The 17,379-nt window shown below is 46.1% G+C and overlaps 1 protein-coding gene across 4 annotated transcripts in view; it reads right to left on the reverse strand.

Moving 5' to 3' along the window:
• Nucleotides 1-17,360, reverse strand: part of ARMH1 (armadillo like helical domain containing 1) — a 51,004-nt gene extending 33,644 nt beyond the window's left edge. The window contains exons 1-3 of one of the 4 annotated variants that reach the window (XM_045997799.1): nt 17,251-17,360; nt 3,019-3,143; nt 1,534-1,761 (exon numbers count right to left, since the gene is read on the reverse strand). In XM_045997799.1, the coding sequence (XP_045853755.1) occupies nt 1,534-1,739 (206 nt within the window). In that variant the 5' untranslated portion in view covers nt 1,740-1,761; nt 3,019-3,143; nt 17,251-17,360. Of the gene's footprint in view, nt 1-1,533; nt 1,762-3,018; nt 3,144-10,037; nt 10,060-17,039; nt 17,212-17,250 lie in introns of those variants that run through there. The other 3 variants (XM_045997807.1, XM_045997818.1, XM_045997829.1) reach the window with 3 other exon arrangements.
• Nucleotides 17,361-17,379: the final 19 nt, after the last annotated feature.

The raw sequence follows: 17,379 nt of genomic DNA on the forward strand, positions 1-17,379 counted from the left end.
GCTCAGAAAAGGGCTTCCTGAGGAAGGGATGTTTAGACTGAGGTCTGAATGACGGAGTAAGAATTAGTCAAATAAGGAGTAGGTTTAGAGGAAAGGAGGAAGTTCAGACAAGGAGAACAATATATAATAAAAGGATCTGAGGGGCGCCTGGCTGGCTTAGTCAGTGCAGTGTGTGACTCTTGATCTCAGGGTTGTGAGTTTGAGCCCCACATTGGGTGTAGAGATGACTAAAAACGTAAAGTCTTAGGGGGGGAAAAAGGATCTGAGATGATCCATGGAATGCTGCAGGCACACAGAGCAGGAATATCCTGAAATATACCCATTACCCAAATTTTCAAATCTGTCTTCAACCCCAATCTGTCTCTGGGACCCCTGAGCAGGGACACCTCCAACTCAACATGTCCCAAACCAGACTTATCTACCCCAACTCCTTTTCTTGTATTCTCTTCCCATGTAATGGCACCCCATTCACCCAGTTTTCCAAGCCAGAAAATAAGAGTCATTGTGTGGGGTGGAAGTGAAGATGGTTGTTGGATTAATAGGTATAGAACTCAGATTCCAGAGAGAAATGTGGGTAGGGGTACACAACTGAAAGCCCTTAACCTGGAGTGGTGCTGACATCATCACGATAGATTAGGTCACTGAGGGAGAGGGATGTAGATGGGGAGTCCCAAGGGAGATCCACATTTCAGGGATGGCTGAAGCAAAAGAGGAACAGACCGAAAGAAAGGAGAAAACCAAGAGAATTGGTATCATAGAAACCAAGGGAAGAGTGGGCAGTTTTTTGTTTTTGTGATGATCTCTATGTGCTTTTCCCCCCTTCTTTTCTCTCTCTCTCTCTCTCTTTCTTTCTTCTTATTGAAGTTTAATTGACATATAACATTATGTTAGTTTCAGGGAAGAGATTTTCGACAAGTGGTAATGGTTGACAAATGCAGCTGGGAGGTCATGTGGAATGACCGAGGATGCAGTCACTGGGTTTTGCAATTAGAACAACAGCGGTAACCTTGGCAAGACCTGCATCAGTGAAGGGGACAGAAGTCAGATTGCAGGGGGCGGAGGAGAAAAGGGAGGTGAAGCAGCGTAGACAGGGAAAGTCAATAACCTTTTCAAGAAGTTTTACCATGAAGGGCAGGAACTAGGTGGAATAGTGGTTGAGATGGGGATTTAATTTAATTTTTTAAGGTAGAAGAGATTTAAGCGTATGTAAATGCTGATGAAAAGCTGGTAGGGAGGCAAATGTGAAGTCCATCAGAGAGAAAGAATAAAGACCCTGAGGACAGAGAGAGGATTAACTCCAGAGAGAAGGATTACCCGCATTGAATCTGAAGGGAGCGGGGTGAAAATGAGGATATACATATAGGGGGGGAAGACAGGAAGGGAGGGAGTTCTTGACTTTGTGGATGCTACTTTGGTCACCAGATGTCCTGATCTATAGTTTTAGGGAGAATCAAGAGAAAAGCTGTCCCAATAATCTTCATTTCTTTTCTCCTTTGAGGATTGCCCAACTTATTTCTGTTCAGCAAAGGATACATGAGTCTCAGCCAGGTCGTCAGGCGTACCAGGAACAAGCTGGCTCCCTGGGAAAACTCCTGCTCCAGTTCAGGAGAGGTCTTGCCTTGGTTGGTCTTGATGAAATTGTCAAGGATGTGACTCCTTGCGACTTTGCCAGCATTGTCCCAGTCCTGTAGAAAACTCAAGAGGCGGCTAATTGCTGCCTGCTCCTTTATAGAGGTCATGGTCAGTCAGTCCTCAAGTTGGCTACAGAGGGAAGGAAAACAGACAGGTCTCCTAATATTTAGAACCATGCAAGTCCCATAGGTTACTCTATGGGTTTTGTTTTTCCAACAATCGGCTGGAGGCAGGGTGAGCCTCTGTCACCCCCGTAGATGTTATCACATTCAAAATACACCTTTAGAACTGACCATCTCCTACTTGAACAGAGAGGATTTAGCTGTGTTGTAATGGCGTTAAGAATATCAAGGTGGTAGGGCGCCTGGGTGGCTCAGTGGGTTAAGCCTCTGCCTTCAGCTCAGGTCATGATCTCAGGGTCTTAGTATTGAGCCCCACATTGGGCTCTCTGCTCAGCAGGAAGCCTGCTTCCCCTTCTCTCTCTGCCTACTGCTCTGCCTACTTGTGATTTCTCTCTCTGTCAAATAAATAAATAAATAAAATCTTTAAAAAAAAATCAAGGTGGTAAATGTCTACTTCATCTTTAAGAGCTAACCTTTTAGCTCCTTGGATCCTCTGTGGATGCTAGTAACTAAAGAACCAGCTGAAATGAAGGTGCTTGCTAAAAACCTGGGTCCCTTTCACTCTTAATTCACCCAGGGCCAGAGATTTGGGGGTCTTTAGAGACCTGGCTCTTCTCATACCAATCAGCTAAGGAAAAATGCTGCTTAACCTTGTACGTTGGGCTTTTCTACAAACTCTCTTAAAAACAACTTAAAAAAAAAGTTAGTAAGAAGAAAAAGTTTCCATTCCATAGTTGAATTAATGGGCTGTGGTTTGTAGGAGTCTGTGTCCTTGGGAGAGTGTTTTCAGTGGGGGAGGGAAGGTTTAAAATAAACCCGTTTTCCAAAAATAGTTGTGATTGAAAGTGTTATTATCCATAACAAATGTTAGTGCTGATGGGAGAGAGGCATGTGTGATTCTTTTGTCTAACAGACAAGTGAAAGTCATATTTCACATTATCAGGGGGTTTTCTGTGATTTACAGAATATTTGTGAAACATTACTTGCAGGGGCCATGATTGATATGGAGAGAACAGCTTGTGTGTAGGGGAGATGTGTATTTCACGAAGACTGTTCAACATGAAATTTACAGTCCCATAAAGTGCTTCTACATCTTCGCCAGAGATCTAGTTAAAAGGACTTTACAGTCTGAAACATCCTAAAATTGATTCTAAATTAACGTTTCCTCACATGTATTTGAGATATTGATGGGACCCAGCTATCAGAATTTTATTAGGAAGCAATAATCTGAGGCCCACGGAGACAGACATACATACACACCAACCTCCACTAGTCCCCAGAGGACACTGGATATGTGCTCCTGGGAAGGGCGTCCACGTAGCCTTGGGGATGGACACAGCCACGAAATCCTGTCAGCCTTAACAGCCAGGTGAATGACTGTGGATCAACCTAAACACAAAAATGACCAAAATCCCTCCTAGGATCAAACATCAATCACTGTGAATGACATTATAGCCCTAAGTCTGAGAATAACTTTCAGAGGCCGCGGCCACCTTCAACAGCCAAACTGTCCTCAAGAAAATGGGGATGAGTGGTTGCTTGGACCCAAGGGAAGAGGAGTTGAAACACCACCATTTGCTTTATAAGGCAGGAAAGCACCCTGTGCCCACCCAGCTGTCCCCACCCCCCCACCCCCTGCTGCCGTGGGTGGGCTGTTTCTAGGATCAAAATTTGAAGGCCATCAGAGACGCACCCAGCAATTCTAGGACATGGAGGGTGGGAAACATCCAGCTGAGCGCTCCCCATGATGGCCCCTGACATTTCCTTGGATCTTCCCTATCTTACCCTTTTCTTAATGGGGAAAGGAAACCACAGATGGCAGCTTGAGAAGTCACACTGAGGCCATTGAACATGCAGCACAGGGCTGGCACGTGGCACTGTGTGAGGTGCAGTGGGAGATGGGGAGTTGGGGGCACTACCGGGGCCCTGGGGGAGACCCGGATCTTGTGGTACAAGGGATGAACATGAGATCTGGAGTCAGACTAGAAGCTAAGGAGAGGCACCTCAGAAGAAACCAGTCCTGCAATCCCTTGATCTCAGACACCTTGATCAGAACCTCCAGACCCCGAGATAACTAGCTTCTGTTAAGGCCACCCCACCCCCAAGTCTGTCGTGCTTTGTTATGACAGCCTCAGATTATCCTTACTTTGCTTAACCTGCTTTAGGCTGTATTTATGTCTTACCCTAGCACTTGAGCAATTAGTTTCTCATCCCAGGCTCACTTCCATTTTTTCCTCCCCTTATCCTCACAATATAGTTTTCCACAATTTATAGTTAAATCAATAGTTAGTGTTTACATTATTGACCAGGTAGACAAACACTGTTCACTCAAGCTGTAAACTACAATTACATTTTCTTTCTCTTACAAGTTGGGCTTTACCTGGATGAATCATTGCTTCTTTTTTCAATTGTGTAGATTTCTGAGTACCTAGAGCGATTTTCTTCCAAACACATAGCTGTTTTTCCAAACGTTCAACCCCTAACTGAACAGTTCCGTCTTTTCTCTGGCAACGTCTTTCCCACAGACCTCAGTCTTTCTGCCCCAGTTGGGACCAGTTGCTTTCCTAAACCTGGCACACAAATGTTGTTCTGGGATTTCCTTTTGCCAGTTTTCTCTGCTGACTGTCCCATTTCCTGGACCTAGCTCTTCCTCCTTTTTGGTTCGCTCTCTTGTTTTGTCGAAGCACATTCCTCAGTAGTTACCTAAGAAATGAAAATTACTTTTTTGTGTGTATCCTTGAAAGTTCCAAGTATATTGACCTCGTGTTATATTAGTTGGGTATATAATTCCATGTGAGGAAAAAACTTCCCTTGGATTGAGCCTCCCCAGCATTGCTGGTTGAGAAGTCTGATGTCATTCTGATTTGTGTGCTATGGACCGTGGCTTTTTTTTTCATTCTCAATGCTTTTAAACACTTTTCTGAAATGGTGGGATGGGATGTTTGGTTGCAGGTCTTCTTCAGTTAGTGTTCTGGGCCCTTGGTGGGCTCTTTTGAGCAGGTGCTGTGTCCTTTGGGTTTTGGAAATTTCTTTATCAGGCAATGACTAGTCTTTTCATTGACGAATACATAAATGTCATTCAGTGGAGGGCTTTTCCTGCCTCCTGGGGGACTTTCAGGATTTCTCTACTTTCCAGGGGTGGGGTGCGGTGAGAGGGTTGGGGGCTGCTAGATGCCTGGCATGTGGCATCCTGGGAGTGGAGGTGGGGGAGGAGCAGGGCTGCCACCACACAGGGTGTAGGGTTTCCTGCCGTCACTCAGTTCCCCCCCTATTTCTCATCCCTGCCTTTCAAACTATGCCTGAGGTCTCTGACTATGAAGGCCTCCAGAATTCAATTCCCTTCCTCCTTATGCAGCACAAGAGTTTAGAGTACGCATGTGGCTTTTCAGAAAGGAGCTCTGGGGTGGGGACAAAGGGCTCTGCATACTGACTTCAGCAAGTCCCCTTGTGTTTAGCCCCTTACCTCATGTCTAACCTGGGCTAACTCAGGTCTCCAAGGCACTAAGCTTTATGGAGATTAAAATGGGTGAACTGACTTGCTTCCCGTTGGTAATCTCCCCTTGTGGGCACTTAGTTTGTAATTTCTTAGCATGTTTCAAGCCACTTGCCTTCTTTTAAATATTTGTCCAGCTTTCATCTGGTGTTGCCTCCTTTTCTGAACTTTTGTGACTTAATACCTTTCTGTATTTCTTTTTTAAAAAGATTTATTTAGGGGCGCCTGGGTGGCTCAGTGGGTTAATGCCTCTGCCTTCAGCTCGGGTCATGATCCCGGGGTCCTGGGATCGAGCCCCACATCGGGCTCTCTGCTCAGCGGGGAGCCTGTTTCCCTCTCTCTCTGCCTACCTCTGTCTGTGAAATAAATAAGTAAAATCTTAAAAAAATAATAAAAATAAAAAGATTTATTTAGGGGTGCCTGGGTGGCTCAGTAGGTTAAGCCTCTGCCTTCGGCTCAGGTAATGATCTCAGGGTCCTGGGGTCGAGCCCCGCATTGGGCTCTCTGCTCAGCAGGAAGCCTGCTTTCCCTTCTCTTCTCTACCTGCCTCTCTGCCTACTTGTGATCTCTCTCTCCCTGTCAAATGAATAAAAAATAAAATCTTAAAAAAAAGAGATTCATTCATTTATTTGAGAGAGAGAGAGAGAACACAAGTCGGGAGAGGGGAGGGGGAGAAGCAGGACCCTGGGATCATGACCCAGCCAAAGGCTGACAATTAACCGACTGAGCTACCCACATGCCCCTATGTTTCTTTATTTTTTTAAGGTTTTATTTATTTTTTAAAGGTGGGGGAGGGCAGAGATGGAGAGACAAACTTAAGCCTGAAGTGAGCCTCAATCTCATGACGCTGAGATCATGACCCGAGCAGAAACCAAGAGTCAGAGGCTTAACTAACTGAGCCACCCAGGCACCCCCATCTGTATTTCTTTAGTGTTATGTCAGGGAGGTTTGGAGAGGTAAGGGAGATAAGGACCACAGGTTTAGTCAAGAGTCTCCAGCCACTTATTTATTTTTATTTCAACTTTTCTTCAAAATAAGACTTTTAAAAATTTTATTTAAATTCAATTAATTAACATATATTATATTATTAGTTTCAGAGGCAGAGTTCAGTGAGTTATCAGTTGTGCATAAAAACCCAGTGCTCATTGCATCACATGCCCTTAATGCCCGCGCCCAGTTGCCCGCCCCATCCCCCCCCCCCCCCGCCCTCCCCTCCAGCAACTCTGCTTCCTACTAGTTGGAAGTTTCTTCTGGTTTGTCTCCCTCTCTGGTTTTGTCTTATTTTTCCTTCTCTTCCCCTATGCGCCTCTGTTTTGTTTTTTAAATTCTACATATAAGTGAAATCATATAATTGTCTTTTTCTGATTGAATTATTTCACTTAGCATAATACCCTCTAGGTTCCATCTGTGTCATTGCAAATGGCAAGATTTCGTTTTTTGATGGCTGCATAGTATTCCATTATATATATATATATATATATATATATATATATATATATATATATATATATATACCACATCTTCTTCATCCATTCATCTGGCAATGGACAGCTGGGCTCTTTCCATAGTTTGGGTATTGTGGACATTGTTGCTATGAACATTGGGGTGCAGGTACCCCTTCGGATCACTACATTTATATCTTTGGGGTAAATACCTAGTAATGCAATTGCTGGGTTATAATGTGGCCTATTTTTAACTTCTTGAAGACCCTCCATACTGTTTTCCAGAATGGCTACACCAGCTTGCATTCCCACCAACAGTGTGGGAAGGTTTTCCTTTCTCCACATCCTTACCAACTTCTGTTATTTCCTGACTCGTTAATTTTAGCTGTTTCTGACTGACCAGTGTGAGGTGGTATCTCACTGCAGTTTTGATTTATATTTCCCTGATACATCATGTTGAGCACTTTTTCATGTGTCTGTTGGCCATTTGTATGTCTTCTTAAGAGAAATGTCTGTTTATGTGTTCTGCCCATTTCTTGACCAGATTATTTATTCTTTGGGTGTTGAGCTTGATAAGTGCTTTATAGATTTTGGATACTAGCCCTTTATCTGATAAGACATTTGCAAATACCTTCTCCCATTCTGTCAGTTGTCTTTTGGTTTTATCAACTGTTTCCTTTGCTGTGCAAAAGCTTTTTGATCTTGATGGAGTCCCAATAATTCAATTTTGCCTTTGTTTCCCGTACTTTTGGAGGCGTGCCTAGCAAGAAGTTGCTATGGCTGAAGTCATAAGTGAAATCATATGGTTTGCTGTCTGTGTTCTCCTCTAGGATTTTGAAGGATTCCTCTCTCACATTTAGGTCTTTCATCCACAATATAAGACCTGATGAAGATTACAAACCCATTTCCCCCAAAACCCAAACAACCAGTAAGTACAATTTTAAAAAGAATTAAGAAGAAAACAGTGGGAAAAGGAAAGAAATGTCCCAATTCCAGGAGGGAGTTGCTGGGGTAAATTTTGCAGTCAAATTTCTACCACTGAGCTATACCCCCTTCTGGGGTAAATTTTGTATCTGAACTTCTTTTTGACTACCAAGTATAAGGGGACACATTATGTGTTTTTCATGGTTCAGGGAGGAGAAATGGAATGGTGGCAGAAGAAACTAATGTTTTTTAGTGTTTCTAAGAGCTAGTCACAAAGAATATATTTTATGGACATTATTTGTTTTAATCTTCTTAAGTTCCCGAGGAGGTAGTTATAATTATCCCCAGTTTTCAGATGTAAAAACCAAGGTTTAGGGAAGTTTGCTCATTTATTGAAGGTCTCATAGCTAAACAGGGGTGGAAACAGAAACTACACTCAGATTGTGTAAAACTCGAGTGCAGGTTTTCTCCATTAAACCCAAAGCAGTGATTCTGCTCTCCCTTGTGTTCCAAAATGTTACCAATAACCTCTTGTTGTCAGATTCTGTGGCTAACTTGCAGTCCCATCTTGCTTGGCCTCTGAGGGATTGTGGATGATTCTCTGAACATTTCTTTCCTGACCTCACTCTCTCCTGGTTCTGTCCCTCACTGCATTCTCAGGCTCCTTTGCAGCTCCGTTCTGTTCTCAGTTGTCTTCTCACACTTCATAATTTTCACGCCCACCCCTTTGTACTATAGTGCAGGCTTTGGGACTCCTAAACCCATACTGTCAGCCTGGGCCTTCCTCCTGAGGTCCAGATGCCTGTATCTGAAGAACTGGTGGAAGTCTTCCTCCTTATATTTTACACGCTCTTCAAATCCTAAGTCCTTGGGGTGCCTGGGTGGCTCAGCTGGTTAAGCATCTGACTCTTGATTTTGGCTCAGGTCATGATCTCAGGGTCCTGGGATGGAGCCCCATGTCAGGCTCTGTGCTCAGCCGGGAGTCTGCTTGAGATTCTCTCCCTTGGGCTGCCCTCCTCCATGTTTGCATGTGTGTGTGTGTGTGTGTGTGTGCGCGTGCACGCGCGTGTGTGTATGTATGTGTGTTCTCAAATAAATAAATCTTTAAAAAATGCAAATTTGACAGACTTCCTTGCTTCAGACTCTTCAGCTCTTCCTCATTACCCTCAAGATAGAGTTTCAAACATCTCAGCCCAGAGAACTTCTGTCTACAACTGAAATCTGACCTCTGTTCACTGCAATCCTTACCCCCTTACCCCCGCCCCTTGTCACTGCTTCCAGTGGGAATTAAAAGGTGGCTGCCAGCTTTCCCAGGCTTCACAAACCGATTTCTAAATTCCCCATATCAAATAATTTCTTTTCCTCTAGCTCAAGCCTCCTGTCCTCCCCCCTCTGCTACGCCTTGGTGCTCATTTATAGGCCTCTCCCTCACGCTCACGACGGTTTGGGCACCCCTGTCTTCCTGCTCCCCTAAACGCGGCCAGGCGGTTTCAACATCCACAGTTTCCATCTTTGCAATCTGGGGGGTTAGCATCATCCCTGGGTCATAACGGGTGCTCCACATCTGTCGCACTGTGCTCGTGATGAGCATTTTAATTTCCTTAACCCCAACGGTAATGAATTAAACAAATGTCCTGGGTGCCAAGTCCTAGCCAAGCATGGCTTGAGTGGGACTGGTTAACATGACAAACATAGTCTTTGGCCTCAAGACGCTTCCGAGAGTGGCCGGTGGAGAGAAAGGCAACCTGGTGATTTTAATGAAAAGTGCTCTGAGGGGACAAATCCCAGGATGTGTTGGAGCATGTAGGAGAGGCACAAAATCTAGACTCCAGTGACCTTGAACCTTCACTTCCAACCAAGCCAGCATTCACACTCATGAGCAACACACTCAATGCTGTGACTTGTCTGTGACGTCTGAGATCCCCAGCTCCTTACCCTTCCAGCTACTCTTGGGTTTAACAAAAAGCTAAGAGGCAAGAATGTCCCCACAGTCCTCTTCATTCTTCCCATGTTATCTGTACCCACACCTGTCCTCCCGTCTTCCTTCCCCACTCCGGGGCTCCCCATCCATCCATCCTGCCTCCTTAGGGCCCTCACTCTAGCCACTGCTCCCTCCTTTTCTGTGTCCTCAACCATTCTCTTTATTTAGGCATTCTTCTCGATAACGTACTTAATTCCTATATCGCCTAAAACAAAAACAAGTGAAAAATGAAAACAAACCGCACTTCCCTCAACCCCATATCCCCCTCCAGTAGTCTCTCTGGTTTTCTCACTTCACAGCAAACGTTCTTAAAAACCTTCTACACACTCTTTCCTGTTCCCCCACTGACCAGTCTCCCCTCAACCCACTGTGATTTGGCTTCTCCCTCCCCTGCCACCCATCCCCCTCACTCCACTCCCATTATTTCACCCAGCGTCTCTAACCTCCTCATTGCTCAGTTCTGTGAGGATGGGTCAGTCTTTTGCTCAGTTGTCCTGCTGCTGCCATAGACATTCCTCCTGCTGAGAAAGCTTGCTTCCCTGATGCCTCCGCACCATGACCTCTTCTCTTGGCTGGCCTGCATCTCCGGCAGCGGCCTCCCTCCTCCCCATCTTGGGGGTAAGCACAGGACACTGTGGGAATGTGAGCAAGGGACATCGAACCCAGCCGTGGGTGGGGGAATCAGGTAGTGGCTGCTCTGGAAGGCATTCCAGAAGAGATGCCAACCAGGCCAAACGGGGATCTGTAGCCAGCCAGGTGAAGAGGTGATGAAACGGTCTTTCAGGTAGAGGAAATAAAATATGCAAAGGCTTAGAGAGGAGAGACTGTAAGCTGTATTTGAAGGATTGCAAGTGGGAGACGGTATAGGACTGTGGTTAGGAACACAGACACCAGAGCTCCATGATCGCCACACATACACGTATGCCATCCTGCTTATGAAAATCTCTCTGTAAGTGGCACACCTCCCAGCTGAGTGACCTGACACACAGTACTTAACCTCTCTAGGCTTCTGTTCTCTTGCCTGAGGAGAGGTGGTAATACCTCACAGGGCCAACAGACCACCTCGCATAAAGCTGAGCTCCTATTTTCATGGCTGAGATTACTCAGAACAGCTGAAGGACAGTCTGAGGGTAGAAATGGCAAAGGATAAAACTGTGACAACAGGCAGAGGCCAGAGAGTGAAGGGCTGTGCGGGCTGTGCTGCAGGGTCTGCACACGATCCCCAGGGCCATGTGAAGGTACCGAAGGGTTTTAAGTCGAGGCAGACAAGAAGAGAGTTTGTTTTAGAAATATCCTCTTGGGGCACCTGGGTGGCTCAGTGGGTTAAGGCCTCTGCCTTCGGCTCAGGTCATGATCTCAGGGTCCTAGGATGGAGCCCTGCATCAAGCTTACTGCTCAGCAGGGAGCCTGCTTCCCCGCCCCTCTCTCTGCCTGCCTCTTTGCCTACTTGTGATCTCTCTCTCTGTCAAATAAATAAATAAGTAAATAAAATCTTTAGAAATATCCTCTTGACTGCAGTATAGAAAGATGACCGTAAGGGGGCAAGGCTGGAAGTGGGGCACCAGTTAGGAGGCTGTTCCTCTAATCTCGGCAAAAGATGCTGGTGACAGTAGGGCTGGAGAGAAGCACAAATGCCTCACATTTCTGGAGAAGGGAGAAGCAGCAGGACCTGGAGACTGGCAGTGGAGGATGAAAGTGGGGGAGGAATCAAGGATGCCCAGCTGACTGGCTCTCTACCTCACAGAGGACATAGGGCCCATGAGGAACACCTCCCTTCTATAACCTACCAGGTCAGCACCCAGCCCTTCCCTGTACACGAGTCTGTCCCTCCAGCTTCCATCTTTCTGACTCTCCTTAAACACCTGCTCAATCTTCACCAACCAAAATCAATACATAAATAACACCTTCCTTGAATGCCTTTCCCTCAAGCTTCTATCCTTCCTCCCTTCTTCACCACCCAATTTCTCCCACTGGCCTACAGGATAAAGTCTAAACACCGTGTGGCACACAAGACCCTTCAGACTTGGGGGGCACCTGGGTGGCTCAGTGGGTTAAAGCCTCTGCCTTCAGCTCAGGTCATGATCCCGGGTCCTGGGATCGAGCCCCACATCGGGCTCTCTGCTCAGTGGGGAGCCTGCTTCCTCCTCTCTCTCTCTGCCTGTTTCTCTGCCTACTCGTGATCTCTGTCTGTCGGATAAATAAATAAAATCTTAAAAAAAAAAAAAAAAAAAGACCCTTCAGACTTGGGCCCAGGCTAACCGCATCTCACGTCTCACCTGCCTGGGCCCTTCCAGGGCCCTGTGGATCTCAGTGCTGCTCTACCAACAAGAATGGCCAGCTTCCTTTTTGCCCTTTGGCTGATTCCCCAAGGTAACTGGGGGCTGTTTGTTCTGTGGTCGTACCTATGCCATCTCTTCCCCTATTCTGCTGTAAAACTTAACCCTCCATCCCACTGGAGTGTGAGTTCCTCAAGGGCAGGGTTTGGTCTTCCCTATCTTTGTGTCTCTAGGGTCTAGCATAACACTTGGCACAAAATAGACGTTTAATAAACGCATGCTAGGTGACTGGATGAAGGAATTAGTCAGCTCCTGTCTGGATGGTTATATCTGAATGTCCATGATATGTAGGTCCATAAAACTACCAAGTTCCCAAAGCCGCCACGCGCAGTGGCAGAATCTCTATCCAAGAAGGCCGGTGCAAAGTCTGTGAGGCATTTTACAGCTATGACAGAAAATAGCAATGTCAGCAACGGTGTCATCTCTGGACACTAAGGACAGGGATTCAGTGCCATGAACGGTCAGTTAAATTGTAATTGGAGTGAACTGTTCCTCTGCAAACCATAATGTTCTTTAGCTGCAGCCAAATGGCGTTCAAGAAGGAGGGAAATTTTTTTTGAAATGTCAAGGAAATTATTTCCAATTTGGTGCTCACAACCAGAGACTCTAATGATCAGCGGAAATGAGAAGCAAACAAATTAGCACTAATGGAAAATGGCTTTTGGAAAAGGGGATTTAATTTATAGTCAACTGATCATGGCATGCAGCATGCAGTAAAAGTCAGCCTCACCAGCTTGATCATAAGAACTGGAGCACACACGGAATGCCAGAGAAAAATCTACGTATGCCATCATGCTTATTGGAATCTCTCTTGTAAGTGGCAGCCAATTAAAATAGTCATTATTTTACCTTGGAGAGAAAAATGGCCTGAAAAATCAAAGCACATGAAATTAAAATCCGGATTAGGAACCGTGGTCCAAATTGGTTTGTTTGTGGCCTTTTAACCTTGGCAAAGTCTTCTGCAAGGACTACAAACCTACTTTGTCTTCAGCCCAGAGTGGACTCTTTGTTTTTAATTTCCTCTCCATTTTCAAGGGTGATGAATAAATCTGGACTCATCCATAAATCATTTCTATAGCAGACAAATGGCTCTTCCTCAGGCAGGGAAACTAAAATCACAAAATCTCAAAAACCCCGGCTATTGTACTAAAGTCAAAAGTCTTTAGTGACAAGCGAGAAGAGGTATTAAAAACCAAAAGGTCACTTGATCTCGTTTCTAAATAAAATTTCTCAGAGGGCTTTTTTCCCCCTAAATCAAAGACACATTTCTAAAAGCAAGAAGCCTCCAGGGCACAGGCTGCCAGCCTGGCTCCCTGCCCCTGGATGGCCTCAGAGACAAGGCCGTCACTGTCCCCTGTTCCTGCAGGCTCCACCTGCAGAACAGGACAGAGGCCTTCTCTTCTGGCTCCCACCCCAAATCCTCACTTTCAGCTCCACATGTGGAAAGAGAGACAAGGAAAGAAACATTCTCCTTCTGACCTCAGGCTCAGTGACAGGCTGTCCTGGCCTTTACTTCTGCCCTCAGGGTATATACGCTACAAATAGTCACTTTCTTCTCAAAGATTCCCTTCCTTCTGCTTCATCTCCTTCATCTGAGATCCTTCCGGCCACCCGTCACTTCCCTACAGACTCCAGGTGCCCCATCTTTTCCTCACAGTTGCCTTTCCCTCCATCCTCTCCTCAGAGACCGGCTTTCTCCCACCTTCCTCTGACAACGTCCTCTGCCTTCATCATCTCCTCAGACCTACCCTCACTCTCTACCCAGACCCCAGTTTTCCTCTCAGATCACTGCTGCGCTCTCCCCACAAAACGTTAACTCTCTAGGTCAACCATCATCTTCTACCCACATTCTCCTCAGCCCTGCACTGCTCTTTGCTTCACCATCCCTGACCTGATTTCCTACCCTTCTTTCCTTCTCAGCCTTCTTACTCTGCCCTCAAGAGCCTTTGTTCCCCACCAACAGGCTCCTCCACCCTTAGCTTCTCCACAGCTGCTCTGCCTCCTCTCAGGCTGCCCCCAAAGTTGGCTCTACGCCAGGTGCCACTTACACAGAGCCCTCCCTAGTGGAGGGTGCTTATACTCTTACGCCCCAAAGTTCTCAGGACTGGCAGTGGGGGGCTAGTGTCTGCTCATCAAAGCCCAACCCAGTTCCTTCTTCCACTTCTTTCCTATAAAAACCCTTACTACATTGAGGCTCATGCCACTCTTTTCTACTGACCATTACCCCACCTCATATTCATATCATCGCCTACAGACTCCAGAACAACGTACTTAATTCATCCAGGGCTTTGGTACCTAGCTCACAAACATCTTTTTCCCTCCTCAAGTCCTGCCATCATCTAGAGGGGCTGGCCATGTCAACATCTTGACTGTCCTGTATTTCACTCCAGCCACCCAATCCCATGGCTACATCCTGGGCCTTGCCATCACATGGGACTACTCAAACTTCATTATTCCACTTTTTTTTTTTAAGATTTTATTCATTTATTTGACAGACAGAGATCACAAGTAGGCAGAGAGGCAGGCAGAGAGAGAGGAGGAAGCAGGCTCCCCACCGGACAGAGTGCCCGATGTGGGGCTCAATCCCAGGATCCTGAGATCATGACCTGAGCCAAAGGCAGAGGCTAAACCCGCTGAACCACTCAGGTGCCCCACTATTCCACTTTTCTGATCACATTTCTTTCATTCAACTCTTTCCAAGATATGTGCTCGCCTGACTTCACTGGGACCCCCAGTCCATAACACTTTTACACCCTCTTAGGCAGCTTAGGTTCTAACCTCCATCATCTCAACCTCTTGCCAGGATCATCCACTTCCTTGTCCTTTGTCCTTCCATTTCATCTGCCTGATGAAACCCAAACCTGGATAGATTCAACTAAGCTCTCTGCACTCACTGCTAGATGCCTGAATACTGTTGGGGGAAGAAATAACCTCCCACACAACCATGTAGACCACTGCTGTGACACCAAATGGTCACCAACCTCATAGCTGCCCAGAAATCTGTACGCTGCCTCAGTCGTCGTGCTCCTGTTCTTCACTCACTGAGGCTAGTTCAGTCCTTCTCTGCTCTTCTCAGACCCTGCACACCATCTCCAATCCCACTCTCACTGGCTGATATCATGTCCACATTTCACAGAGAAAACAGAAACCGTCAAACAAGAATTTCCTCAACTTCCTGCCACCAAACCTACCAATATGTAGATCTCACATGCTTCCTTTTTGTCCCTCCGCTTTTCTAGGTGAGTTTCTCCACCTTATTCCTTTTCTGGGGGTGCTACTCTCTCAGTTTTTGCCTTTTCTCTGTCATTTTATCCTTTTTTTCCTTTAGCTGGGTCCGTGCTAACAGCACTTCTCTCATCTGAATAAAAACTTTGTCTCCTTCCAGCTATTGCTGTCTCCTTTTTTCTTGGGAAGAGCTAAACGTCTCAAAAGTGTACTGTACAGTTTTTACCTTCTCACCTTCCCACCTGCTTCTCAATTCACTGTAATTTGACCTCTGTTCCCATGGCTCCACTGAAACTGCATTTACAAAGGTCACCAACAACTTCCTTATTTCTAAATCCCCCGGATTGTTTTCAGACCTTATTTTACTTGATTAGTCATCGGCCTTCAATACTTTCCTGTCATGGCTTCTGAAACCACGTTCTACCACTGACTACCTTACCATTCTGGACATTTCATCTCAATTAACTTTGCAGGTTCATCCTTCCTTTGCAGATCCTCAGCCTTGGGGGGCTTCTCAGGGCTCTCTCTTTTTTTTAAAAGATTTTATTTATTTGACAGAGAGACAGTGAGAGAGGGAACACAAGCTGGGGGAGTAGGAAAGGGAGAAGCAGGCTTCCCGTTAAGCAGGGAGCCCGATGCGGGGCTTGATCCCAGGACCCCGGGATCCTGAGCTGAAGGAAGATGCTTAACTGACTGAGCCACCCAGGTGCCCCTCTCAGGGCTCTCTTGTAGGCCATCTTCTATTCTTATTCCTATTTATACTTTCTGGGAAGCCCAACAAATCCATCCACTGGTGTGGCTGATGTCTATAAGGCACTACAGACCACTACGTTTCTACTTCCAGTTTAGGCTTCTCTTGCAAGCAGCAACCAGGCATATTCCAAACTCTTGGACACTTCCACCTGGATGTCCCACTGTTATCTCAGATTCATCAGACCCAGAACTTACCCTCTCCTAAAAACCCTGCTACCTCTTCTTTCTGTTTGCTCAAGACAGGAATTTAGAAGTCATTCTTCATTTCTCCTACTTGCCCCACCAGGCACCCCGTCCAGTTCTTTTTAGTTCGTAAGTATCTAAGGAATCCATCTCCGCCTCTTCATTCCTGCTATCTCTCCATTCTTTAGGTCACCATAATCTTTCCCCATTACTGAAACAACTTCCTAACTAGTTTCCTTCCTTCTCCCAACCCCCCATCCATTCTTTCCATTGATCTCTCTAAAATGCAAATCTGATCATTATTCCTTTGCTTAAAGTACTTCAATGACTCTCCATTGTCCTCAGGATAAAGTCTGAGCTCTTGTGCTCATAGGTATAAAATACACTGGAAAATTTTTATCATCTACCCATAAGCTGAAAGCTGAGCTTGACATCAAAGACCCTCCAAGATCCTAACTGTTCTTCCGAGTTTACTCTCATATTAGTATCTCCACTGGCCATAAGATGCTCAAAATTTCTGTCACTCATCTCTCAGTTTCCCCTCGTTGGGCTCCTGCAAGGAGTCCTTTGTCCTCCATATCTCCACGAGTCTTTCAAGGCCCAGCTCAAGACATATCCCCGTTGTCATAAATGCCCCTTTAACACTTTCTGAGACCCTCAAATCCTTAGGGCCTATTCTTCTGTAGTATTTATCCCTCACACAGAGTTGGTTCATGTATGGTTTCTCTCCCTCTCCTTTTAAGACTTACGGAAGTCAAGACCAAAAGCTTAATCTTCACTAGAGCTCACCTACATAATAGGAACTTAGCAAGTATTTGTTAAATACATGGATAAAAGAAGAAAACTGTATTCTCTAGCCCCTTTATGTCCCCAACGGACAGAACATTTTGAAGACACCACTCCCCTGCCTACCACTCACCCCACCAGCCAGAATATGCCTCAACCCACTGGATGGAGGATGGGCTGGCACGCGTCCCCTAGGCCGTTTTGTACGGTTTTCTACCTCCAGCCCTCGGAGCTGCGTCTGGTAAAGGACCGCAGAGGTAGGAGATGATGTAAGTCAAAGGGCACTGCCGTCCACCCCGTAGGATAAGACACGGTGGGGAAGGGAGACCTTCCCATTTTCAGAACACCGCAAATCTCCCGCAGACCCTCTTACCTACACGGGAGGGTGGAAACTCTTCCCGAGAGGCGTCCCCGTTGACCAATACCTGACCCGGATCACGCGAGTCAGCCAATGGCTGTGAAGCACGGCTAGAATGGGGCGGGGAATGGTTGCTAGGGCCGA

This window comes from Meles meles, chromosome 1 (genome assembly GCF_922984935.1).
Source record: "Meles meles chromosome 1, mMelMel3.1 paternal haplotype, whole genome shotgun sequence".
In the NCBI taxonomy this organism is placed as follows: domain Eukaryota; kingdom Metazoa; phylum Chordata; class Mammalia; order Carnivora; family Mustelidae; genus Meles; species Meles meles.